The sequence below is a fragment of the Bidens hawaiensis genome, unplaced genomic scaffold (genome assembly GCF_021521415.1).
Source record: "Bidens hawaiensis isolate Kalapana, Puna unplaced genomic scaffold, B.hawaiensis_p1.1 tig00024657_1, whole genome shotgun sequence".
Taxonomy (NCBI): Eukaryota; Viridiplantae; Streptophyta; class Magnoliopsida; order Asterales; family Asteraceae; genus Bidens; species Bidens hawaiensis.
The window spans coordinates 29,955-52,543 of NW_027493904.1; the positions used below are offsets into that span (position 1 = coordinate 29,955).

Consider the following 22,589-nt stretch of genomic DNA (forward strand, 5'->3'; position numbering starts at 1 on the left):
TCAAAATTTTTGGGCCAAATATGGATTCTCTCTCTTATAATGGGCGATTTTGAGAATTTTCCATTATTATTATTATTATTATTATTATTATTATTATTATATATATATATATATATATATATTAGAACGAGCTAAGAATGCTTTAAGTCAATAATTTGTTTTTAAACTTAATTCCAAACATGTTAATTTGTATTTAATAACTCTTATGGTAAATTATAAGTAAAAAAAAATTCTAAAATATTATGTAGAAAGATTCTTTAGACTATAGCTGTCCAAAACATCTAAAGTAACATTAGAATATTTATTAAATTGGTCATTCTTTTGTTGTTTCTTGATTTCTGTCCTGCCTTCGTGCACATTCACCAACACACTCGCATCAATCACACTCCCAACAAATAACAAACACACTCCAAACTCTTCTTTAAATCTCACTCTTTCCCAACAACAAAATCACCTTAGATTTCAGCACTCTCACAATCTTATTTCACCAAGAAACATCTCTTTCACGTAAGATACATAATAAAGCCACTTACTTTGCATAATTAGCCTCAAAACCCCATCTGGGTTTTGGGTATTTCAGGATGCAAACAAGGTGTTTGTGAGATTGCCCCAAAGAACAAATCTTTGGTTTTTGTTTTTCCCAAAGATGCAATCAAGGTTAGTAACAATGGAGGAAGGTAAGGATCTAGTTATTAATACAATTAGACCAAGCCAATCTAGGGTTTTGCCATCAAGATTGCTTAGATCCATGCTGGTTCTTTTAGTTGCAGGCATTGTTCTTTCGATTATTACTATTCGCATGAACCGAAACCTAGGTGTTAAGAATATTGTTTCTGGAATACAACAGTCTTGTTTTCAAGAACCTGTTAGTTTTCAGAGTGTGATTAAGCCTCCATTAAGTTATATGCATAACATGAATGATACTGAGTTGTTGTGGAGAGCTTCATTTGTTCCTCAGGTTAAAGATTATCCGTTTAAACGAGTGCCGAAAATTGCGTTTATGTTCTTGACAAGAGGGCCTTTGCCGATGTCGCCATTGTGGGAGAAGTTTTTTGTAGGGAATGAAGGGCTTTATTCTATTTATGTTCATTCTTTGCCTGGTTATCTTTCGAACTTTTCGACGTCTTCGGTGTTTTACGGGAGGCAAATTCCGGGTCAGGTTAGCAAGATTTATGTTTAATATTGTTTTTTGAGGTTATTAATTTACTACTATGAGATTCTTATAAAATGGTTTGACTTTAATATTTTGTTGAGTTATTATGAAAATATAATATGGGTTGAATTAGTGCTATAAGAAATATGGATGCTAAATCAGCTAAATTGAAGGTAGCCTGTTTATTTATAGCATTAGAGTATAGTGTCACACGAGATGGCATACACTAAAAGTGATTAGTTTGTCTGATAAAAAGACAAAATAAACGCACAGAGTAATATTTGTATGCTAAACTGAAGTTAGTACAGAATCATATGTATGTTTTAATTCTTGTTCTTGTATAAGTGTATTCAAGTTTGTCTTTAGGATTTCATGGATATCGTTGATACTTATGTTCCTTAGTTCTTGTTTCTGCTATGAAAGTCAAGTGAATGCCTAGGAAGTTACCTTTTAATTTAATGTTGATCATTTAGTCACTAATGTTATGATTTGTCAACTTGTGACCCAATGTAATTATCAAATGCTTAAGTTTAATGTTTAAGCTTCCTTGAAGATTGAGTGTAGTTCAAGTCATTAGGTCTATGTATTCAGTATTTATGAGACAATTATAGAATCATTGGTTTGATAGTAATGAGCTTAAGACCCTTGGATTGTTAGATTTCATCTTTGAGCTCAGCTTAAAGTAAATATTGACTATCCAACCTGGCAACCTGTATACATCATTTCCTATCAAGGCTTAAAATTGCACATTTTGTTTTACTAGCTATACCTACTTTCTCAAATTTGGTGAAAAAACTATGCTAAGATGTGTGTTTTCTCGCATTCCGCCACTTGGTTTGAAAACTTTTCTTTCACTGCCATTATCTATTGAAGTGTTTTAAGAAGCCACATATTCCAAAAAAACAATTAACTATAATACGTTGTGAAGTTTGTATTTACATTATTAAGTGTTTCCCGAATTGAACTTGACATGTAAAATGATAGTGTTTTGCATGTACATTTCACCCTCATGATATTGACTCTATAGTTCACTGTATTGTCTTGTTGAATAGACAAATTATTGTTGCTGCATACCCTTGGTGACTTCATTGACTTTTTCAATATACGTCATTTGACCAGGGCTTTTACTTTACTTATGCATTTGATAATTTTATTCTTTAGCTTTCGGTATAAAGGACAAATATTAGTGGGTTGTGTAGCGTGCCATATTTGGGTTGGGGTCAAATGGGCCATTAAATGGGCATCGGTCAGATCGAGTTGGACTGATGTTATGGGCTAGATGTATCAAGTGCTTACAGCCTCACCTAAGTTATATTCAAATGAAATGTGATTATTACTTTAAAGGTATAATGTTTGTAGTCATATATTACATGTCAACACAGTTTGACTTAACACAATTTTCACCAACAAAATTTAGAGCAATATTTTAAATTTTGGCTTCCTTAGAGTTTAGACCTTGTTTAAATATGTTGTTTAACCCAAACTATGTTCGCTTGGGTGAAAATCACCCTTGATTTCTCTTAAAACTTGAAAATGATTTCTGCATAATGAATTCAAACTCACTTTTATCATTAAGTTTTAAAAGTTAAAAGGATAAAGTCCTGCAAAAGTAAAGGACTAATGTGTAAATTCAGTTAAAAGTCCATACTCCATAGGTTTCTTACATAATTATCCTAATTACAAATGTCAATTTTGTTCTTTATATATCTATATATAAACAACTTGAACTAACTTTATTTTAACTTTTTTAGATGGTGGAATGGGGAAGAATGAGTATGTGTGATGCAGAAAGACGCCTTTTAGCCAACGCATTACTTGACATTTCAAACGAGTGGTTTGTACTTCTATCAGAAGCATGCATACCGCTTCATAATTTCAGCATTATTTATCGTTACATTTCAAGATCACGGTTCTCCTTCATGGGTGCAGTTGATGAGCTCGGCCCGTATGGCAGGGGTCGGTATGACATCAACATGTTACCAGAAGTCAACATAAGTCAGTGGAGAAAAGGGTCTCAGTGGTTTGAAACCAACAGAAATCTAGCAGTCGACATCATTAAAGACACCAAATTTTACCCTAAATTTGAACGGTTTTGTAGGCCCGCGTGCTATGTTGATGAACATTATTTTCCTACTATGCTTACTATTCAATCTCCAAGTTTGTTGGCGAATAGGACTTTGACTTATGTTGACTGGTCAAGGGGTGGTGCTCATCCGGCTACGTTTGGGAAGAATGATATTTCAAAGAATTTTTTCAAGAAAATACGTGAAGATCAAGCGTGTATTTATAATAATCAGCCGACTTCGGTTTGCTTTCTTTTTGCAAGGAAGTTTGCTCCTAGTGCTCTAGAACCATTATTACAAAATTCCTTAGATTTTTTTGGTTTTTAATTGAGATTAGTTGATGATTTTGGAATAGATGGGACCTTATTAGGTATTATTGAACAGCTTATGGCTGAATAATAATTTTGTTGTTCCTATTTATGTAGTTTGACAGTTGTATAACTATAATACAAAATGAGTGTTTGTATTTATATGAAATCTTTTGTGCAGATCCATAACACTTTCTTGTCTGTTTCTTGAATTTTATAAAATAACTAATGTAATGTACATGTCTTAACACTTTATTATTGTAACCAAGAGTGTACATGAGTTGATCGGATCCCGAGACTTGAGCTCGGCTCGTTTAAATTAAAATGTGAGCTCAACTGAGGCTTGTTTAACTTAAGAGAGATCTATCTCAAATGAGATATTTTACAAGTTTGGGCTTGAGTCATTCGTTATATATTAATTAATAAATATATATATATATATATATATATATATTTATCTTTATAATTTTATATATATGTAAAATAAAATTTAGTATCCGGTTGTTTTTGTCATGGTTACAACTTACAAGTTTGTCATGTAATTATATATTTATTGCATTAAATATAAGTTATTATCTATTATATGAATAATGGATTTCTTTAGACTCGTGAGTCTAGTCAATCTCAGTATATGAACCTCACGTTCGAGATCTTTTACTAAAACTTGTTTAAGTTTGTCTTAATTCTAGCTTTTAGAAAGTAAATTTTTAGCAACTCACAAATGGCTCAAGTCTTTTACATCCCTACACAAGTAATGTTTGACCTTGAATTTGACTTTCGAGCAGATACGTTACAGCCAGAGACGCTTGCATCGCAGCCCCAAAAGGAAGAACATCTTCATTTAGTTGAAAAAATGGGGAATGCACTGGATGAGGTTTTTCATTTATTTCATTTTTCATTCCAATAGAATAGAAATAACCAGGAATAATCTCCGGGTAAAATGAAAAATCCTCGGCTCCCATTGATGGTGGCATTTCTTTAACATTATCGGGACCAAGAATACTTCCTGCAACTTTTTGGAAGAATTTATGCAAGCCCGCGTCGTTTATGGTGGCCGGGAAGAACGGTTTATCTTTTGAACCAAATTCTACAGTTGCATTACATCTATGTACATTTGCTTGACCTACAATCACCTGTTTAACAGATTAATAATTTTATTATGGCAAGAGATGAATAAATTTGTACCTCTTCTATTCGTTGCTTGAGTTGCAAGAAAGTTTCTTTAGAGAAAGCTCTAAAGGTTCCACCAATGTTGACAGAATCCGGAATAATATTAAAAGCACCGCCTCCTTGAAACTTGGCAACTGTAACAACCTGAGAAAGTGTTGTGCAGACAAACAATTTGTCTACTAATTGTTATATTGTGTATTATCCTTACTACATTATTATTATTGTCTACTAATCAGGCCCACTAGGCTGGGGGTTTGTGGAGGTAACCCCTAACCGGGCCTGGCCCAATAAAGGTTAGGGTTCATGATGGTAGCCATGGAGTCCCTATATAAGGAGTCTTCATCATTCATTTGAAGGACCTTCTCTTGGACCCTTGGCTCCCATACATATTTTTGTGTCTGTAAACAAGAGTTCATTCTCTTAGCAGTCACCTCCACTCCCCCACTTTTCTATGGCAGATCTCGAGCTACCGGAGACGGACTCGTGGTTCGTTCATCTCGAAGACCGGGGAGCTTGGACTTGGATCCGACCCGGACCCATTCCATGTTTCTTCAATATGTATATTATTATACGGGTTCAAAACTATGGGAGACAAAACGGGTAGTTTTTGTAATTATAAGCCGGGTCAGATCAGAATGCCCTGAAACATACTTTGGTTTTTTATAAATATAAAAAAAGCAAATAACGTTTAAAATATGATTAAAAAAGCTATATTTTTACAGTAATAATCTAGCTTCTTGATAAAGTGATCTAGTAGGTCAGTTTTAGGCTCAAATTGAAACAAAAACCGAAAATTTGATTTTCGGGTTTTTGAAAACCATTCAGGCCTAATTTTTTTGTTAATGAATGATTAATTTTGTTTGTTAGACATTTGGAACTAAAAATTTTGGGCTATACTCATTTATTAATTTCTAATATGCGGTATTTTTCGGTTTTTTTATTGGTCCAGTTCGGTCTATTCAGTTCGCTTCACTTGTTTCAATTTTTGGTATACAGCAAAACAAAACACGAATCAAAATTCGGTTTTTCAAAAACAAAAAACCAAACTGTTCATTTGGGTTCCCTTACGTCAGTTACTCCGGTTACGGTTATTTCAGTTTCGTTCACACCCCTAATTAACACAACAATCTGGGCCACTTTCGTGGTTTGACTAATTCAACCCATTTGACTCGTTTCATCTGTAGAAACTTTCTTTACTTGACCCATTACATGTAAAAAGACCTGAACCACAAAAAGTTACCTGAGAATCAAGAGGATCGGCTTCTCTTGACACAAGATGCTGTAAACTGACAACAATGTTTGATGCTGCTAAAATTGGGTCGATCGAGTGCTGAGGAATGGCGGCATGACCTCCTTTTCCGGTTATGATTGCTTCAAAAAAACCACTTCCTGCCAATACAACACCAGACCGAGAGAAAACTTGACCGAAATGTCGTACAGGAGAAATATGTAAACCGAATATGGCTTTCACATTCTCAAGATATCCACTATCCACCACCACCGCCTTCCTCCGCAGGTTGGAAAACCAGCACCACAGTCCCCTGCCAACGGTGAGTATGGTTTTTGATGATCTTGGCAGCCCCAAGAAGCATGGTGACATGGCTGTCATGGCCGCATGCATGCATCTTTCCAGGTACTTTACTCTTGTGTTCCCATTCTACCATTTCCTAATCACAAACTTTATTCATCAAAGTTTTGGTGTATGCAATTTTGCAGGTCGCAGTAACATAACAGAAGCAAGTCAGCTGGTTAAAAGTCCAAAGGCCAAACGGTCTGGTTTTCACGGTTTGGTCTCGTTTGAAACTTAAAGCAGTTGTTAAACCCTTATTATATATATATATATATATACATTTTTGGGATAAGCAGTTATGCATATGTATTTTACTCATGAACCTTCTTTAAAAATTATATATTTAAAAAAATTGGTTCAAAACGTCAAACCACCAAAACCGGACCGTCAAACCATCAAAACTGGCACGTCCAACCATCAAAACTGGCACGTCCAACCTGGCCGATTTGGTTTGTTGTTTTGCGAAACCATAGTTACTCTATTTGGGTGTACTTTCGGGTCAAGCTTTCAAAAACTATTAGAAATAGATTGAACCATCCAAACAAAAGCAGGTCCGGTCCGCCAGATCAGTTCATGGTTCGGTTTTCAGGATTTAACTTGGAACCTGCCATGCAACCTTTTTATACATTTTTTGTCTTTCATTTTTGAAATATGCAGTTATGTACATGCATTACAATCATGAACATCTCTAACTCTTTATCATAATAAAACTTTTAATACAAACTAATGATTTTAATTTATAAAAAGAAATGCATTCAAAAAAACTTTTTTGATAAAACCGTAAAAATCAAACCGAAACCGGGGGAACCACCAACCCACCTAAGTTGTGCGGTTTGGATTGTTGTTTCACTAAACCATAGTTAGCAGTTCAATCGAAAATTTTGACCAAAATAGACAAAACCGAACCATGATCAACCATCTAATAAAAAAGCATAGTTGTGATAGATATGCTCAAGATGTAATCAACAAGGCTATAATATAACTTCAAATTATCAAATTTCTAGAAAGTCAACGTTCAAGAAATTATAAAAAGATTTCAAAAAAGTGAAATAGATGTCATATAAAGTTTTAGAGCATATATAAACCTGCAATGGAAGGGCATCCATGTCTGCCCTCAAAGCAACAAACGGAGGCTCACCGGAGCCGATGAATCCAACCACACCGGTGACCGCAACCGGGTGTTTGTAAGGAATACCCAAACGATCCAACTGAGCTCTGATAAGCTTACTTGTTTCGTATTCTTGGAAACCCAGTTCAGGATTCTGGTGTATCTTTCTCCTGATTCCCACCATCCACTCAAACACTTGTTCTTTCCTCGCAAATTCAAGAAATCTCAGAAACCCCATCTGTGATTTGAGGTTTAAGAACAAAAACGATCAAGATCATCGATACCCACTTCGAAAGATTCATTTTTTTTTTTGGTGTTTGTCTGTTTGATCATTGATGATGAAATTGAGTGTGAAAGGTTGAGTGTCGTGGGACCCTGAACATGTAGCGCCAAACCTACGTGGACATTAACACCGTTAATTTATTATTAAGAAATCTGCACAAATCGAACTCGAGACCCAATAAGAAACCGATAGTTTGATTTTGTTTCGGTTTATGTTTTGTGAAAAACCGGAAAAATCCATCGGTTAAAATTACTTTTTCATTGAACAGTTAATGTTTTAAAAACTTCGATATTTGTTTTATTTTAACATTAGTTAGTTAGTTATGTTTTTTAATTTGAATAAGATTAAATTATTTTAAATGTAAGTATCTTATACTAGCTTTTTAGTATTTTAGGCCAAAATGCATAATATTTTACTAATTATTTAAAAAAAAAAGTATTATGCCCAAATTCAAAATATCATGGATCAAATTTCTTTGGCCCGAAAATTACTATCTCGATTAACAAATCTGAAAAAACAAAATCCAAAATCGAATTGAGCACAAAAACCAAAAACCCAAAACTGAAAAACCTAGACACACTCGTTAAAGCAAAGAAACTAACACCAACTTTACAAAATATTTAAAAATTAAAATTAATGCTTGCCCAACTACGCCAATCAGCCGACGTAGTTCCAACCTCTTCTAAACCCTTCGTATTTAATGTTCCCCCTTGTGTTGTACATTAACGTTGCTCACCCTTCAAAGACTTTACCATTGCCACCTAGTCATCGTCTTCAACACATAAGCATAAAAATTGCATAAATCAGCTTTGTTTTCCACCCCTATCCTCAATGTCTTAACTTGGTCAATCATCCCGATAAAAGAGTCATACTGACCAGGTATTTGGATTTTCACGTAAAGAGACATTGATTTGGCCTGCAAGATACCAAAACGTAATTTGTTGTTCCCTTTAAACTTTAAACGATGCATACAACATACTTATAAAAAAAAAGTTCAAACGATGTAATATGTTAAATAGTTTTAAATGCTTTTGTCATAATAAAATTAGATTGATTTGACTTTTTTCCCAAATCTTGTAAATATTTAAGACTTAAACATTTAACTAATCTTTCTAATCAGCATCACTTGTTTACAACTTTAGGCCAGTCTCCTCATTAGCAGAATCATCATAACACTTTAACACTTGAAAAAAACACTTCACAGTTCATCCTTGCGCTCGGGATGTTGACTTTGGCCTTCACTTTGACTTTCAAGTAGATACGTTACAGCCAGAGACGCTTGCATTGCAGCCCCGTAAGGAAGAACATCTTCATTTAGTTGAAAAAATGGGGAATGCAGCGAATGGGATTTTTCATCCTCTTCATTTTTCAGTCCAACAGAATAAAAAAGACCAGGAATAACCTCCTGGTAAAATGAAAAATCCTCTGATCCCATTAATGCAGGCATTTCTTTAACATTATTGGGACCAAGAATACTTCCTGCAACTTTTTGGAAGAATTTGTGCAAGCCCGCATCGTTTATGGTGGGCAGGAAGGACGGTTTGTCTTTTGAACCAAATTTTACTGTTGCGTTACATCTATGTACAGTTGCTTGACTTACAATCACCTGTTTAAGAGAAACAAATTTCTTATAAGTTTCACGAAAAAAAGAGCGTTTCTATCAGTAGTTACAATTGTTCGGCTCGTTTAACTGGAGAGAGCTCGAACTCAGTTCATTCATGAGTAGTTTTTCAATTATTTTTATTATTTGTTTATATACATTTAACTATTTTTATTAAACTTGTACAAATAATACGTTCGTATAGGCTCGCGAGACAGCTCGAGCTTGATAAGTAAAGCTTGGGCTTGTGCTTGTTTATTAACCGAGCTTATTTATAGGCTCAAGCTTGTTTAAGCTCGGCTCAGTTCGAGCTTTTAGCGAGCCAATCTAGAATAGTTTACGAGTGGTTTGGCTCGTTTACGCATTTTGACCTCTTATGCGGTACCCCATCTAGTTCTATGAAATAACTCGGGGTTCTAACTTTACATAATATTTACTGTCAATAACCATTTACCATTGTCATCTTGTGAGTCCCATGGATCCATAAAATGACAACGGTATTGTACCTATTCTATTCGTTGCTTGAGATGCATGTAAGTTTCTTTGGAGAAAGCTCTAAGGGTTCCACCAATGATGACGGAATCCGGAAAAACATTGAACGCATTGCCACCTTGAAACTTGGCAACTGCAACAACCTGCCAAAGTGTCCATGTTTAGTACAAACAAATAATGTATCATATGTATAATTATTATAGGAGATTTAAAACTATAGGTGGCAAAATGGGTAGTTTTTGTAATAGTCAAAATAAATGGTGTTTTGGGTCAGAAATCCATGAAACACACTGCCTGATTTTTTTATAAAAAAATAAATATAAGGTATTTTCTAAATATAATTACAAAAGGTATACCTTTTTACGGTAATAATCTACTTTCTTGATAAAGTGATTTAGTAGGTTGTAAGCGTTAACATTGTGTGCATGGGTCAGTTTTGGGAACCAAACCAAAAACCGGAAACTTTTGGGATAGACCATTTTATTATTGATGATCATTACACATATGGATCCAAAAAATTTTGAAAGTGTTCGGGGCTAAAAGTTTTTTGTTAATTAATACTTAAGCTTAATTGATGATTATTACACATTTGATCCATAAATATTTTAACGAACCAAAAATCAGTTCTTTAAAGAAAAAACATAAAACCAACATGTCGGTTTTTTATTGGGTTCGATTATTTCGGTTTTAAGCACACTCCTAATTAACACAACAACTTAGGCCCCTTTCGTTATTTGACTTGTTCAACCCATTTGACTCGTTTATTCGTGGCAACTTTCTTAGTTGACATGTTACTCGTTAAAAGATCTGAACCGACCCAATTATAAGTAAACGGGTCAAAACCAATAACTGCAAAAAAAACGTTACCTGAGAATCAAGAGGATCGGCTTCTCTTGACACAAGATGTTGTAAACTGACAACAACGTTTGAAGCTGCTAAAATCGGGTGGATTGAGTGCTGAGGAAAGGCGGCATGACCTCCTTTTCCGGTTATAACCGCTTCAAAAACACTACTTCCCGCCAATACAGTACCGGACCTAGTGGAAACTTGACCAAGAGGTTGTTGGGGTGAAACATGTAAACCGAAAATGGCTTTCACATTTTCAAGAGATCCGCTGTCCACCACCACTTTTGCACCACCACCGCCTTCCTCTGCCGGTTGGAAAACCAGCACCACCGTCCCCTACCAACGGTCAAACATGTTGAAAGTCATCTAAAGTGCAGTTTTAATGTATACAACTATATGATCACTTTGTTAAGAGGTATAGATTGTTATTGTAATAATATAGCTTCTGTAATCATATTAAGCAAATTAAAATGTATAAAAAAGTGGTAATAAAAAGATGATTGAAATCAATATTCATAAACATACCTTGAGAAGGTATGGTTTTTAAGAATCTTGGCAGCTCCAAGAAGCATGGTGACATGAGCATCATGACCACATGCATGCATCTTTCCAGCAAGTTTACTCTTATGTTCCCATTCCCCCATTTCCTAATCACAAAAATTAAACCTTAATCCAAACACTCCTAAGTTGGCAGGTTCGGGTTTTGCGGTTTGCTTGTGCGAGGTACAGGGTCATTGTGTCGTTCACGGCCGTGTACGTCCCGTTTATTTGGTTGGCTACTAACATGGAATCCACGTGGGCTTCCAAGTTTTTCACTCCCATCTTACGCGCAATTCTCAGCCCGGCCAAGAATGCTTCATACTCCGCTTCGTTATTCGTACTTGGAAAATCCAGTCAAATAGCGTAAGTGTATTCTTGGCCTGCTGGGTTGGTTAGTTTCAACCCTGAACCTGAACCCTCGTTGCTGGCTGCTCCATCAGTGTAGAGTCGCCAGACATCATCGATGTCCTGTGCTGGGGAGGGTTGAGCCTCCTCCTGGCACTCTTTTTCCCGCGAAGCGGGGACTTCTGCAATAAAGTCGGCCAAGACCTGGCCTTTTATGGCTGGTCTCGGCTTGTACTTTATCGCGTATTCTCCCAATTCTATTGCCCATTTGGCTAGGCGTCCCGACAGTTCGGGTTTGCCTAGAACGTTTGCAAGTTTGAAGTTGGTGAGAACGGTGATTGGGTGACCCTGGAAATATCGTCTTAGCCTGCGTGAAGCCTGTACAAGTGCTAAGACTAATTTTTCTAGGGTAGAGTACCGGGTTTCTACGTCTGTTAGGACACGGCTAACATAATAGATTGGCATCTGGATGCCTTTTCGTTCTACTAGCAGGACTGCCCCGGTTGCTCTATCTGTGGCGGAAAGGTATAGGATTAATTCCTCCCCCGCTTCTGGTGCTGTGAGCGTTGGGAGTTCGATCAAGCGTGACCGAATTTCCTGAAAAGCTGCTTCCGCTTCTGGTGTCCAGCGGAAGTGCGTTTTCTTTAAACAGTTTCTCAATGTTGACACGAATGGGAACGACTTATCCGCATGGTTTGCCAAAAAGCGGTTAAGTGCGACTAGTCGTCCATTCAGTGTCTGAGCTTGCTTGATGGTAGTAGGTGATTCCATTTTGAGAATGGCTTCGACCTTTTCAGGGTTCGCTCTGAAGCCATCTTTAGTAACGATGACTCCCAAGAACTTCCCTTCTTCCATCCCAAAGGAACACTTGCTCGGATTGAGCTTCATGTTTATCTTTCTAAGCGTGTTGAAAGTTTCTTCGATGTCTTTCAACATCGCTTCTGGGTCAGGGCTTTTGATGACCAAGTCGTCCATGTAGACTTCCAAGTTCCTCCCGATTTGGGCGTGAAACTCTGTAGGTTCCCTGGACGGATCACACGAGATATCCCGATATACACAGGTGCGGAATCCCTGTGTAGATCGTTACGGACGTAGAACACAAACACACGAACACACGAATACGATACGACAAACACACGTTATATTAATAACTCAACACGTGATATAATCACAGTTACAGACTCTCAACCTCACGTTACTTGACTTACATGACCAAATCGCCATGTGGCACCACGTGGCACCGCGTCTGCCACGTGGCAAACCTACTTGGTGATTCACCAACCTTACGTCGCGATACGACGGGGTTCTTTCAGGCCATCGCGTATCACGATGACCTGCATGATCAGCTTATATATAGAGGGCTTCCACCCTCATTTTCACACACACTTTCTCTCTCTAACATCTCTCTAAAAATACCTCGATAAACGTACTGACCACATCGTTTTTCGTGACCATAAAACCCCGACATCTTACCTCGTAATTCGTACAAATAAACCAATGATACCCGACACACCAACATTCCGCCTCAAAATACGTGTTGACCCGAGACGACCCGACGTTCCGCCTCAAATTACGTGCCGACCCGAGACGACCCGATCTTCCGCCTCGAAGTGCGTGCCGACCCGAGACGACCCGACGTTCCGCCTCGAAGTACGTGCCAACCCGAGACGACCCGACGACCAGCCTCGAAGTGCGTGCCGATGAGATTTGAAGACCGGCGTGCCTCGATTTGCGTGCTAAGGAGGTGTTGATCAAGATTCTCGATATACGTGCAAGCGTCGAAGTACGCCCGTGAGTTTTAGAAAATAATAAGTCGAACAAGGTAGGCATAATGCCCAGATAATATATTAATAAATAATAAAGGCTTAGACAAAAGAAAATATACAAAAGAAAATAAAGGAAATGAATTATATAAAGAGAAAAATATATATAAATTTTAAATAATAATAAAAAGAGAAACAATAAAGAAACAATAAAATAATCTTTATTAATAAATAAAGATTAAAGTGTTAATTAAAGATACTTTAAATAACAATAAGTAAATAAAAATATATATTTTATATTATTAATATTAACTAAATAATATATATATATATATATATAAGTATACGTTTTGGAAAATGTAGATTTTAGAAAAGAAAACATGACGGAATAAAGGTCCGAATATGAGAATAAGAGATATATGATTTGGACTATAGGTTCAAACATATTATAAAAAGGAAAAGATAAAATAGAAAATAGTTATAGTTGATAATATTATTTAAGTTATTATTCTTAAGTAATAAGAGAAGAAAAGGATACGTTTCTTAATGAAGAAGAAACGCAGATTTTAAGAAAAAGAAAAACAAGTTAAACTAGAAGTTTATCTTGTAAAAGAAAAGTAAATAAGTTAAAAGAAAGAGTTTTAACTTGAAAAAGAAAGAAATAATATTTTAAACTAAAGATTTAAAATAAAGAAAAGATGTTTGAACTAAAAGTTCATAAAGAAATTAAAATCGAGGTAAAGATTTTACAAAAAAGACTAGAGGTCTTAAGCCGGATGTATATCCGTCTAACAAAAAGTTATACTCGTACTATAGGTGCGAGATAACAAAGAAGAGGGAAAGACCTTCGGATAGTGTATTGAAGCTGATCCAAAAAAAAGGTTATACTCGTACTAAAGGTGCGAGATAGCAACGGGAAAGACCTTCGGACGGTGTATTGAAGCCGATCCAAATCAAAAGGTGAACACGCCCCCAAACTTTACAAACTTGTTTTCAACGAGTCAAATGTGTTATATGAAAATAATTTACAATGGACTATGTGTTCCTAAAACCGTTATAAATAAGAGTATAAGCCTAGCCCTCAGGCTGTAGTATACGTTTGTCTGGATCCTTACATATGTGGTACTATGCGGTGTGCGCATCGCACCACACCTGGTCGTAGGACGCTTTCCTGCGGGGAGCACGACCATGTGTATACATACAGGTACTTAACTAAGTCAAATGATGTGGTGTTTGCTGAGGTATTTAGTGTAGAGACTCGAGTTTATAATTGTGCTGTTATAACTTTGTTATTCCTAAGCCAAGATGGGTCGAGGCTTGCCTAACCCTCGAGGGGTAACAAAGTAAAAGAAAATATTTTTAGCGTCAGCGTATTCATCAGCATATCGCTGACGTATTTTTTTTAACATTTCAGGAAATTATAGTATCAAGAATTGGAGTCATTCATGAAGTGGATGTTCTCAAGGTAGAGATGGCTCATTATTGAAAAAATATAAACAATATGCTTTGTAAAAATCTAACGATGTTTATAAATAAAACACTCGGAAATTATTATCCGATACGCTTTCTAAATAAACTAAATAATCTTATTTATAAATAAAGGTTTACAATTAAATTGTCATTTCAAAAATATATTATTATAAATTAAAAGACATTCCCGAGAAGCTTTCACAAACAAAAGAAATTATATTTTATTAATAATGGTTTCAAAAGTATATAAATAGTTTTAAAAGTTTTCCGCTAAAAACAAACTGTGATATATTTACAAAACCGGTACCAACTGTTGGTCACACGCCCAAGTCGTAAGTCGGGGTGTGACAAGTTGGTATCAGAGCTATCGATCTTAGCGAATTAGGTATTCAGTTATACCTAGGCTTTAATCAAATGATAGATAAATATTTTTTTAAAGATTTATTGTTTTTTTTACTTTTTTGATTTTTATGTTTTTTTATTTTTTAATTTTTTTTTATTTTTGAGTTTTTTTGGTCCAAAATGGTTCTCATAGTTCTCAATTTTAAAAAGATTCTCTCATGATCCTGATCATATATATATATATATATATATATGGGATGGTTCATGCGAGAAGTCAAGTTACAACGAGAAGTACGAGAAGTTAATCTGGACCACTCATTTCATTTTTAATCTTACATCATTTAAAGTAAATGAAAAGAATATTAAAATAATAAAATTATATTCTCTCTCCAATTAATATATAATTAAACCATACAAGTTACATTTTTAACCAATATAATTAATCTATTCACAATAACTAAAATATTTAAAAAATCAATAAATCTATAAAATAATAAATCTTTATAATTTTTTACCCTATATCTTGAGTTCACCCTACACAACTATAATTTTTTCTTACGCCTCTTCAAAAATTCCTACAAATGATTAATTTTTCATACATGTCTTAATTTGTTTTTCCTACACATTTTCAATTTCTTCGTATGCATGTTTATCGTCCTAGACATATTCAAATATTTCCTACGCATATTCAATTTCTTGTTACACATCTTTAGTTTTTCATACACATCTTAATTTATTTTCCTACACATCTTTTAGTTTTCTTATACACAACATATTTTTTTCCTACACGTCTACAATTTCGCCGTACACTTTTTTTTTGTCCTACACATCTTCATTTTTTCCATACGCATATTTAATTTCTTCCGACACATCTTCAAATATCTCATACACATCTTTAACTTTCTAATACACATCTAATTTTTTTCACCTACACATCTTTAATTTTCGCATACACATCTTTTTGTACACATTTTCAATTTCTTCGTACACATTTACACATCTTCAAATTAATTATTTATTTTTCAAAAGAGCAATCGATGATGAAGATAATATTTTGCTTAAATGTTATAAATTATAAACATTTTATTGGTGAAATAAAACAAATTAAATCTTACACTAAACAAATAAAAAAAAATAAATAAATTATAACTTACAAATCATAAATTTTAGATATTTATGATTTGAGCTTTTATTTAGAGATTGATGAAATAAATTAAATGATGAATTATTTTATTTTACCTAAACTAACATTTTCTTATTTATTTTAATGTCTTTCAAGTTGTATTAATTACAATAAATACAATAATGTTTCAACCATTGATTAATAATCCAATGGTTGAGATCACTTCTCGCACTTCTCTCTATAAAATCACTTCTGAAAAGAACCTAATCATATATATATATATATATATATATATATAAATTATGTATTCTCACCAACATTCGTGTTGACAAACTTTATTTTCATACATGTTATAGGTACAAGTAGTTGATATTATTCAAGATTGAAGACAATAGTTTAACCTTAGGATATCTATTCATGTTACACAAAAGAACGATTTATTTGATTTAATTATTTTTATTGTGTACTTGATTTAATGTTAATGAAATTAAATAACTTTGTCACTTTAATTAGTGTCTTTTGATTTACTGTCTAATCAATACGTTACGCCCCGGCATGTTCCGCCGCCTTTGGTCGGGGTGTAATAGATTGGTATCAGAGCCGAAGGCTATAAGATAGGTGGTTAGATATAACGGCCTAGTAGCATGCTTAGGGTCCCTATACGTAATATGTCTTTACGTGTTTGCACCATGAATTAAATTATTGATTGCAGTAGCTTAAATACTATTTAATGATTTAATATTATTCATGTACACAAAAGCACACACTTAATCCGAGGCTATGCCTCACTCTTGTTTTCAAAACATTAGGACGAATTTAAAAAAAATTTGAGAAATTCCTTAAGAAATCCCGCATTTTCACTCCCCTCTCCTTGAGGATTGCAGTAGCTTTAATATTATTTAATGATTTAATATTATTCCTGTACACAAAAGCACACACTTAATCCGAGGCTATGCCTCACTCTTGTTTTCAAAACTTTAGGACGAAATTAAAAAAAATTGAGAAATTCCTTAACAAATCCCGCATTTTCACTCCCCTCTCCTTGAGGATGATTCGTGGGACGGATATGTCGTAAACTGTAAGAGTGACACACTTGTTTACCGAACACTTGACACCAAGGCTTGCGAGACTAAGGAAGTGCAATGCGCATAAATCTCAATCAACTGCGAGACACGGTTGCCTTCCTTGAGTGTTTAGTAAGGGTGTGGAACTTATTACGCCAAAGCATATCACACCAAGTGTACCCGAATCTGCTACCCTCATTTCATCAAACGTGATCATGTGACGATCACACTCTTAAATTAACGATTAGACTTTGTTTAAATTTTTTTTATTTTTAAGAATGAATATTTTCTCAAATTATCAATCTCATCAATACTCTAAGTTAAGGTTATTAAAATTTTATTTTGTATTCTCATGAATTTTCACGAAAATCGAAATTTCACATAGTTATACAAATTATTTTTTCCAAAACATAATAAATTTTTCACGTTTCGTCATTGTAGCATGTCTTCTTCCCACCTAATCAACCGTAACTGTCGCATCGGCAAATCGGGCCGTAGCATGTCATCCTGCATCGCTAAGGGAATCGTGGAAGCCCTCCCAATAATCATCTCTCAACTCCAAACTATGAATGCTCCTACGTCATCCACAACTCCGAGCCCAATTGCTTGCTCCATCAAACAATTCAAGAGTGACAACCCGCCCGAATACTACGTTATCGACGGTGCTACTATTCTCCTCCAATGTTTCAAAGAAATAAAGAGTGTGTTCCTCCACTGTGAATGTCCCGAGGACAAGAAAACCACTTACGCCTCTAGCGTACTAAAAAAGAATGCCCTCAATTTGTGGAACGACGAGAAGCGCACGCTTGGCGCTGAGGTTGCCATGGCCTTGCCATGGGATGAGCTCAAGAAACTCATGCTCAAGAAGTTTTGCCCGAAACATGAGCTTCGGAATTTGGAAGAGGAGTTTTGGAATTTGAAACAAGAAAGTGTTAATGACACCATCTACAACGATCGTTTCCATGAAGTGAGCCTTCTCATACCCCACATGGTCACTCCCCTTGAACGTCCAGTCGACAAGTAAATCTCGGGTTTGCCCAATGTTGTAAAAGTAGGTTTCCAAGGCCGGGTACTCCCCGAGTATTCGCTACAATGTATATCTCCGAGGCGAGTTTCTTTAATTCCGCCTAGTTATTAAGAATTGATTAAAGGTGGTCAACCTCAACTGAAATTGCATCTAGTCAACGAACTTTGGCCGATTTTAACTTAAAATATAAATCATAACTCAAATTTCTTTTATATTAAAGAAAAAAGATTATTTTTTACTTAATGACTAACAATTTTTAGAATAATTTATTAATTAAAAATGTATTTCTCTTATTTATATTGATCTTCACCTATTTTGTTATAAATATTAGTAAACCTTTGATACTTGACATATATATAATAACCAAAAATTAATTTTTCATTATATTACCATGTCCGAGTACTCTTCGAGTACTCCCCGAGTACACCCAACTCCCCAGTCGGGCCCTAGGGTCCGCCTAACGACTTTTGCAACCTTGGGTTTGCCTATGCAAATCCGAGATTCCATCCTAAGTGGTGACTCTCAAACCCTCCATGATACCATCACCTTAGCCGGTACCCTCACCGAAAACCACGTTAAGGCCGGGACCTTGACGCGGAAAAATTCCCAGAAGCCCAATGATAAGCCTGCATCCGAGCCCACCATATAACCCAAGCCCGAACCTCCCAAACCTGAGTCTTCTAAGCCCAAATCCTTCAAGCACAACAACAACTCTCCCCACTACCGCAACAATAAAAGAAAGTCAAATTCCCAAAACTACGTCTTGGCCCAATTGCCAACCCAACCCACCAAGAAGCCCTACACAGGACCCCACCCATTATGCGATACGTGTAGCTTTCACCATTCTCCTAACCTCAAGTGTCGACAATGCACCCATGGCAATCGATTTGGTCACCTCTTTACCACATGTCGTGAACGCAACCAACTCATGATGCAACCATTTACCTCACCTCTTACCCAACCCCAAACTTTACCTTATGCTCAACCGTTTACTCAAGCACCCTCAACTATTAGAGCTTGTTACAATTGTGGAGACCCTAGCCATTATCGCAATGCATGCCCAAGGCTCGTACACATGAACCAAATTCAATCTTATCCAACTCAAACCACTCAATATCAAGCTTACCAAGCCCAGGTAAATCAACTTCAACCAATCCAAGCTCAACCCATCCAAGCAATTCAAGCCCAACCCTTTCAACCAAATCAAGTCAACCAACCAATCAATCAACCTCAAGTTAACCAAGCCACTCAAGGTGCTCAAGGACATGAGTGTTACATCAACGGTTCCCAAGTCTAAGCCTAACTCTTTATGAAGACATGCTACGCAAAAGACGTTTCTTGTATTAAGTTTTTTTCATTTAAATATAATGTATTAACTTCGTTAAATCTCCAGTTTTGTTATAAATAAGAATTATGGTTATTTATAATGGTACACAATCTCTCATTTATTTCTATCTTGTCGTTTATTGCACTATTTATTGTTACACAATTTATTATCATGATTTAAGTGGTCTATGACTGGTTATTTATCGGGACTATGTGCATAGTGATGTGCATAGTTATCTAATAGTCCCGTATTTCTCACCAACATTCGTGTTGACAAACTTTATTTTCATACATGTTACAGGTACAAGTAGTTGATATTATTCAAGATTGAAGACAATAGTTTTACCTTATGATATCTATTCATGTTACACAAAATAACGATTTATTTGATTTAATTATTGTTATTGTGTACTTGATTTAATGTTAATGAAATTAAATAATAATTGTCACTTTAATTAGTGTCTGTTGAGCTACTGTCCAATCAATACGTTACGCCCCGGCATGTTCCGCCGCTTTTGGTCGGGGTGTGACAATTTTAAGAATTAGTTGCACACAATGGTATTTGTTATTTGCATGTATGATCTGTTTGATTAGTCACATAAGTTGCAGCAAATGGCACATAAATTTGAAACACTATATATATGCCATAATTAAAGGAGTTGAACCATTTGTTTATTAAAATTCAAAGTTAACTTTGCTAATAATTAAATTTCTTAATAAAACTATCGTATGCCCTTACATAAACACATGAACTTAAAACTAATTCCATTTTTTATTTTGTGTATAATTTTGTCGTTGGGTCATTGTATAATTTGTTTGATCGCAAAATATATATTTACGTTCTAACAATGCCATGTTAACAATTTAAGGGGCAATTTCATAGAATAGTAACCAAGTTTCAAAAGGGTTCCAATTAGGTCACTCAACTTTAAAAAGTGTTTCAATTAGGTCACTCAACTTTCATATTTTATTAAATTAAAGGTTTTAACATATTTTTTTAACGTTTTTATTTTTTGTTTCACATAGGAATCTTTTTATCTTTTTTTGATGTTGACGTTGAATGGCGACGTGAATTTTATTTTTTATTTTTGAATTTTAATATAATTAACATTTTTTAATTTTTTAAAAATATAACTACATATATTACAAATTCCGACCCCCACATCTTATCCTCCATTTCTTTCTTAACAAACAAAAAAAATCGGTGAGACTCAATTTGAAGATTTAGTGACCCGATTTGAGAAAAATATGCATGAGTGACCTAATTGGAACACTTTTGAAAGTTGGTTACTATTCTATGAGATATTCCCATTTATTTAACGAATATATATTAAAAAAACACCTCAGAAGCATTTTTTTTGTAGTTAAAAAATGATCATACTTCATATCATTAACTTTATTTCTTCTCGATTCATTTTTTTACATTTACATATAACACCGCCGAAACGCACGGGTAACATTGATATTTTTATATGACTAACCATGTGCCCGCGTGATGCGGCGTGATACACACGTTTAAACTGCATCCAATCACGCGGGATACACACGTAAAAACTGCATCCAACACGTAGCATCTTCGCTATGTTATGTGTGTAACACGACATTGAACGATTAACCAGTGTCGTATGCGTGTCGCACAATGCGTGTACGTGCATAATCCGGTGTCGGTAAACGCAGTTACGCACCATAACGCTGCATTGAACATGTAACCGATGTCAGTATGCACGTAACCCGGTGCCCGTACACTAGAGGTGGTCAAAAAAACCGGTTACGGAACCGGTTTGGCCGGTTTAACCGAAAACCGGTTTTTTAAAAACCGGTTTTTTTAAAAACCGGTTTGACCGGTTTACGTAACCGGTTTACGTATCGGTTATAAGTTTTGGACCCAAAACCGGTTTTATAACCGGTTATAAAAAAAACCGGTTTTTTTTAATAACCGGTTATTAAAAAACCGGTTAACCGGTTTTTAAAATAACCGGTTATTACCGTTATAAAAAAAACCGGTTAACCGGTTTTTTAATAACCGGTTAACCGGTTTAACCGGTTTTCGAACGTTACCAAACGGCCTTATAGCCGTTTTTTTTGTGTTTTTGACCGTTTTTTAGCCGTTTTTTTTTGGTTTTTTTACCATTTTACCCCCACAAACATCTATATATAGTTTAGGTTGGGTATTGGTTAGATCACACTTGATTATACAACTCCAAAAGCTCTAAACGTTTATTTCATACGCGATTATACAACTCCAAACGCTCTTCTTTCGTAGTCGTTTATTTCATACTCGAGTATACCACTCTTAATTCGTAGTCGATTATCATGGCCTCCCAAAGTGCTGCTTCATCGGTCAACATGGGTGCCTCGAACACGGGAGAAACCGTCGTTCGGGTCATCCCCACGAAACGAAACCAAGATATTTGGCAACATTTCGACCTATGCGAAATGTCTAACGGAACCCAAAAAGCTAGATGCAAACATTGTTTGAAGTTTTATAACAAAGAAGCAAACTCCAGTTTAAGAGCTCATGTAGAAAAGCCCTCTTGCAAGGTCTTGAAGGACGAATCCGGAAGTAGTTCGCAGCCGGAGATGACGAATCAAGGAACGGTGTTTACGTACGACCTTGAAGCGGTACGTCAACAGTTTGGCAACTTTGTGATTCAACAATCACTTCCTTTCAACCACTTCGACAACCCTCAATTCACGCAGATGATGCAAACGTATGTTCAACCACGCTACCAACACGTAAGTCGTTCGACCCTTAGAAGAGATATGCTTAAAGCATGGAAAAACGCTAAATCCGAACTAATTTCATACTTTTCAAACTTACAAACTGGTGTGAACTTAACCACGGATGTGTGGTCGGTACCTAATGGTTCGCCCGACTCATACATTTGTGTGACGGCTCATTGGGTTGACCCCCGGTCGTGGCAAATGATGAAACGAACCGTTGCGTTTCAATTGTTTGATTACCCGCACACGGGTAGAAATATTTTTAAACTCTT

General features: G+C 35.5%; 1 protein-coding gene and 2 pseudogenes across 3 annotated transcripts; 1 reads left to right on the forward strand and 2 right to left on the reverse strand.

The window, feature by feature from the left end:
* The first annotated feature begins 646 nt into the window (after positions 1 to 646).
* Positions 647 to 3,693, forward strand: LOC143569829 (glycosyltransferase BC10-like). Its single transcript, XM_077055643.1, has 2 exons — positions 647 to 1,159; positions 2,905 to 3,693. Exons 1-2 carry the CDS (start codon positions 647 to 649, stop codon positions 3,541 to 3,543), a joined length of 1,152 nt encoding a protein of 383 aa, XP_076911758.1. The 3' UTR covers positions 3,544 to 3,693.
* A 574-nt stretch (positions 3,694 to 4,267) lies between these two features.
* LOC143569825 (IAA-amino acid hydrolase ILR1-like 4) lies at positions 4,268 to 7,681 on the reverse strand (annotated as a pseudogene). The gene is made up of 4 exons (XR_013141800.1): positions 7,350 to 7,681; positions 5,935 to 6,361; positions 4,710 to 4,838; positions 4,268 to 4,657 (listed from the first exon to the last, which is right to left on the reverse strand). The product of XR_013141800.1 is annotated as an IAA-amino acid hydrolase ILR1-like 4 (transcript).
* Positions 7,682 to 8,826: 1,145 nt separating this feature from the next.
* Positions 8,827 to 11,237, reverse strand: LOC143569826 (IAA-amino acid hydrolase ILR1-like 4; annotated as a pseudogene). The gene is made up of 4 exons (XR_013141801.1): positions 11,115 to 11,237; positions 10,615 to 10,929; positions 9,762 to 9,890; positions 8,827 to 9,261 (listed from the first exon to the last, which is right to left on the reverse strand). The product of XR_013141801.1 is annotated as an IAA-amino acid hydrolase ILR1-like 4 (transcript).
* Positions 11,238 to 22,589: the final 11,352 nt, after the last annotated feature.

Excerpts from the sequence above, each read along its gene's own strand:
- LOC143569829 (XM_077055643.1), top strand. The coding sequence starts at position 647 with ATGCAATCAAGGTTAGTAACAATGGAGGAAGGTAAGGATCTAGTTATT. Across the intron at positions 1,160-2,904 it reads GGAGGCAAATTCCGGGTCAG|ATGGTGGAATGGGGAAGAAT; the intron begins GTTAGCAAGATT and ends TAACTTTTTTAG.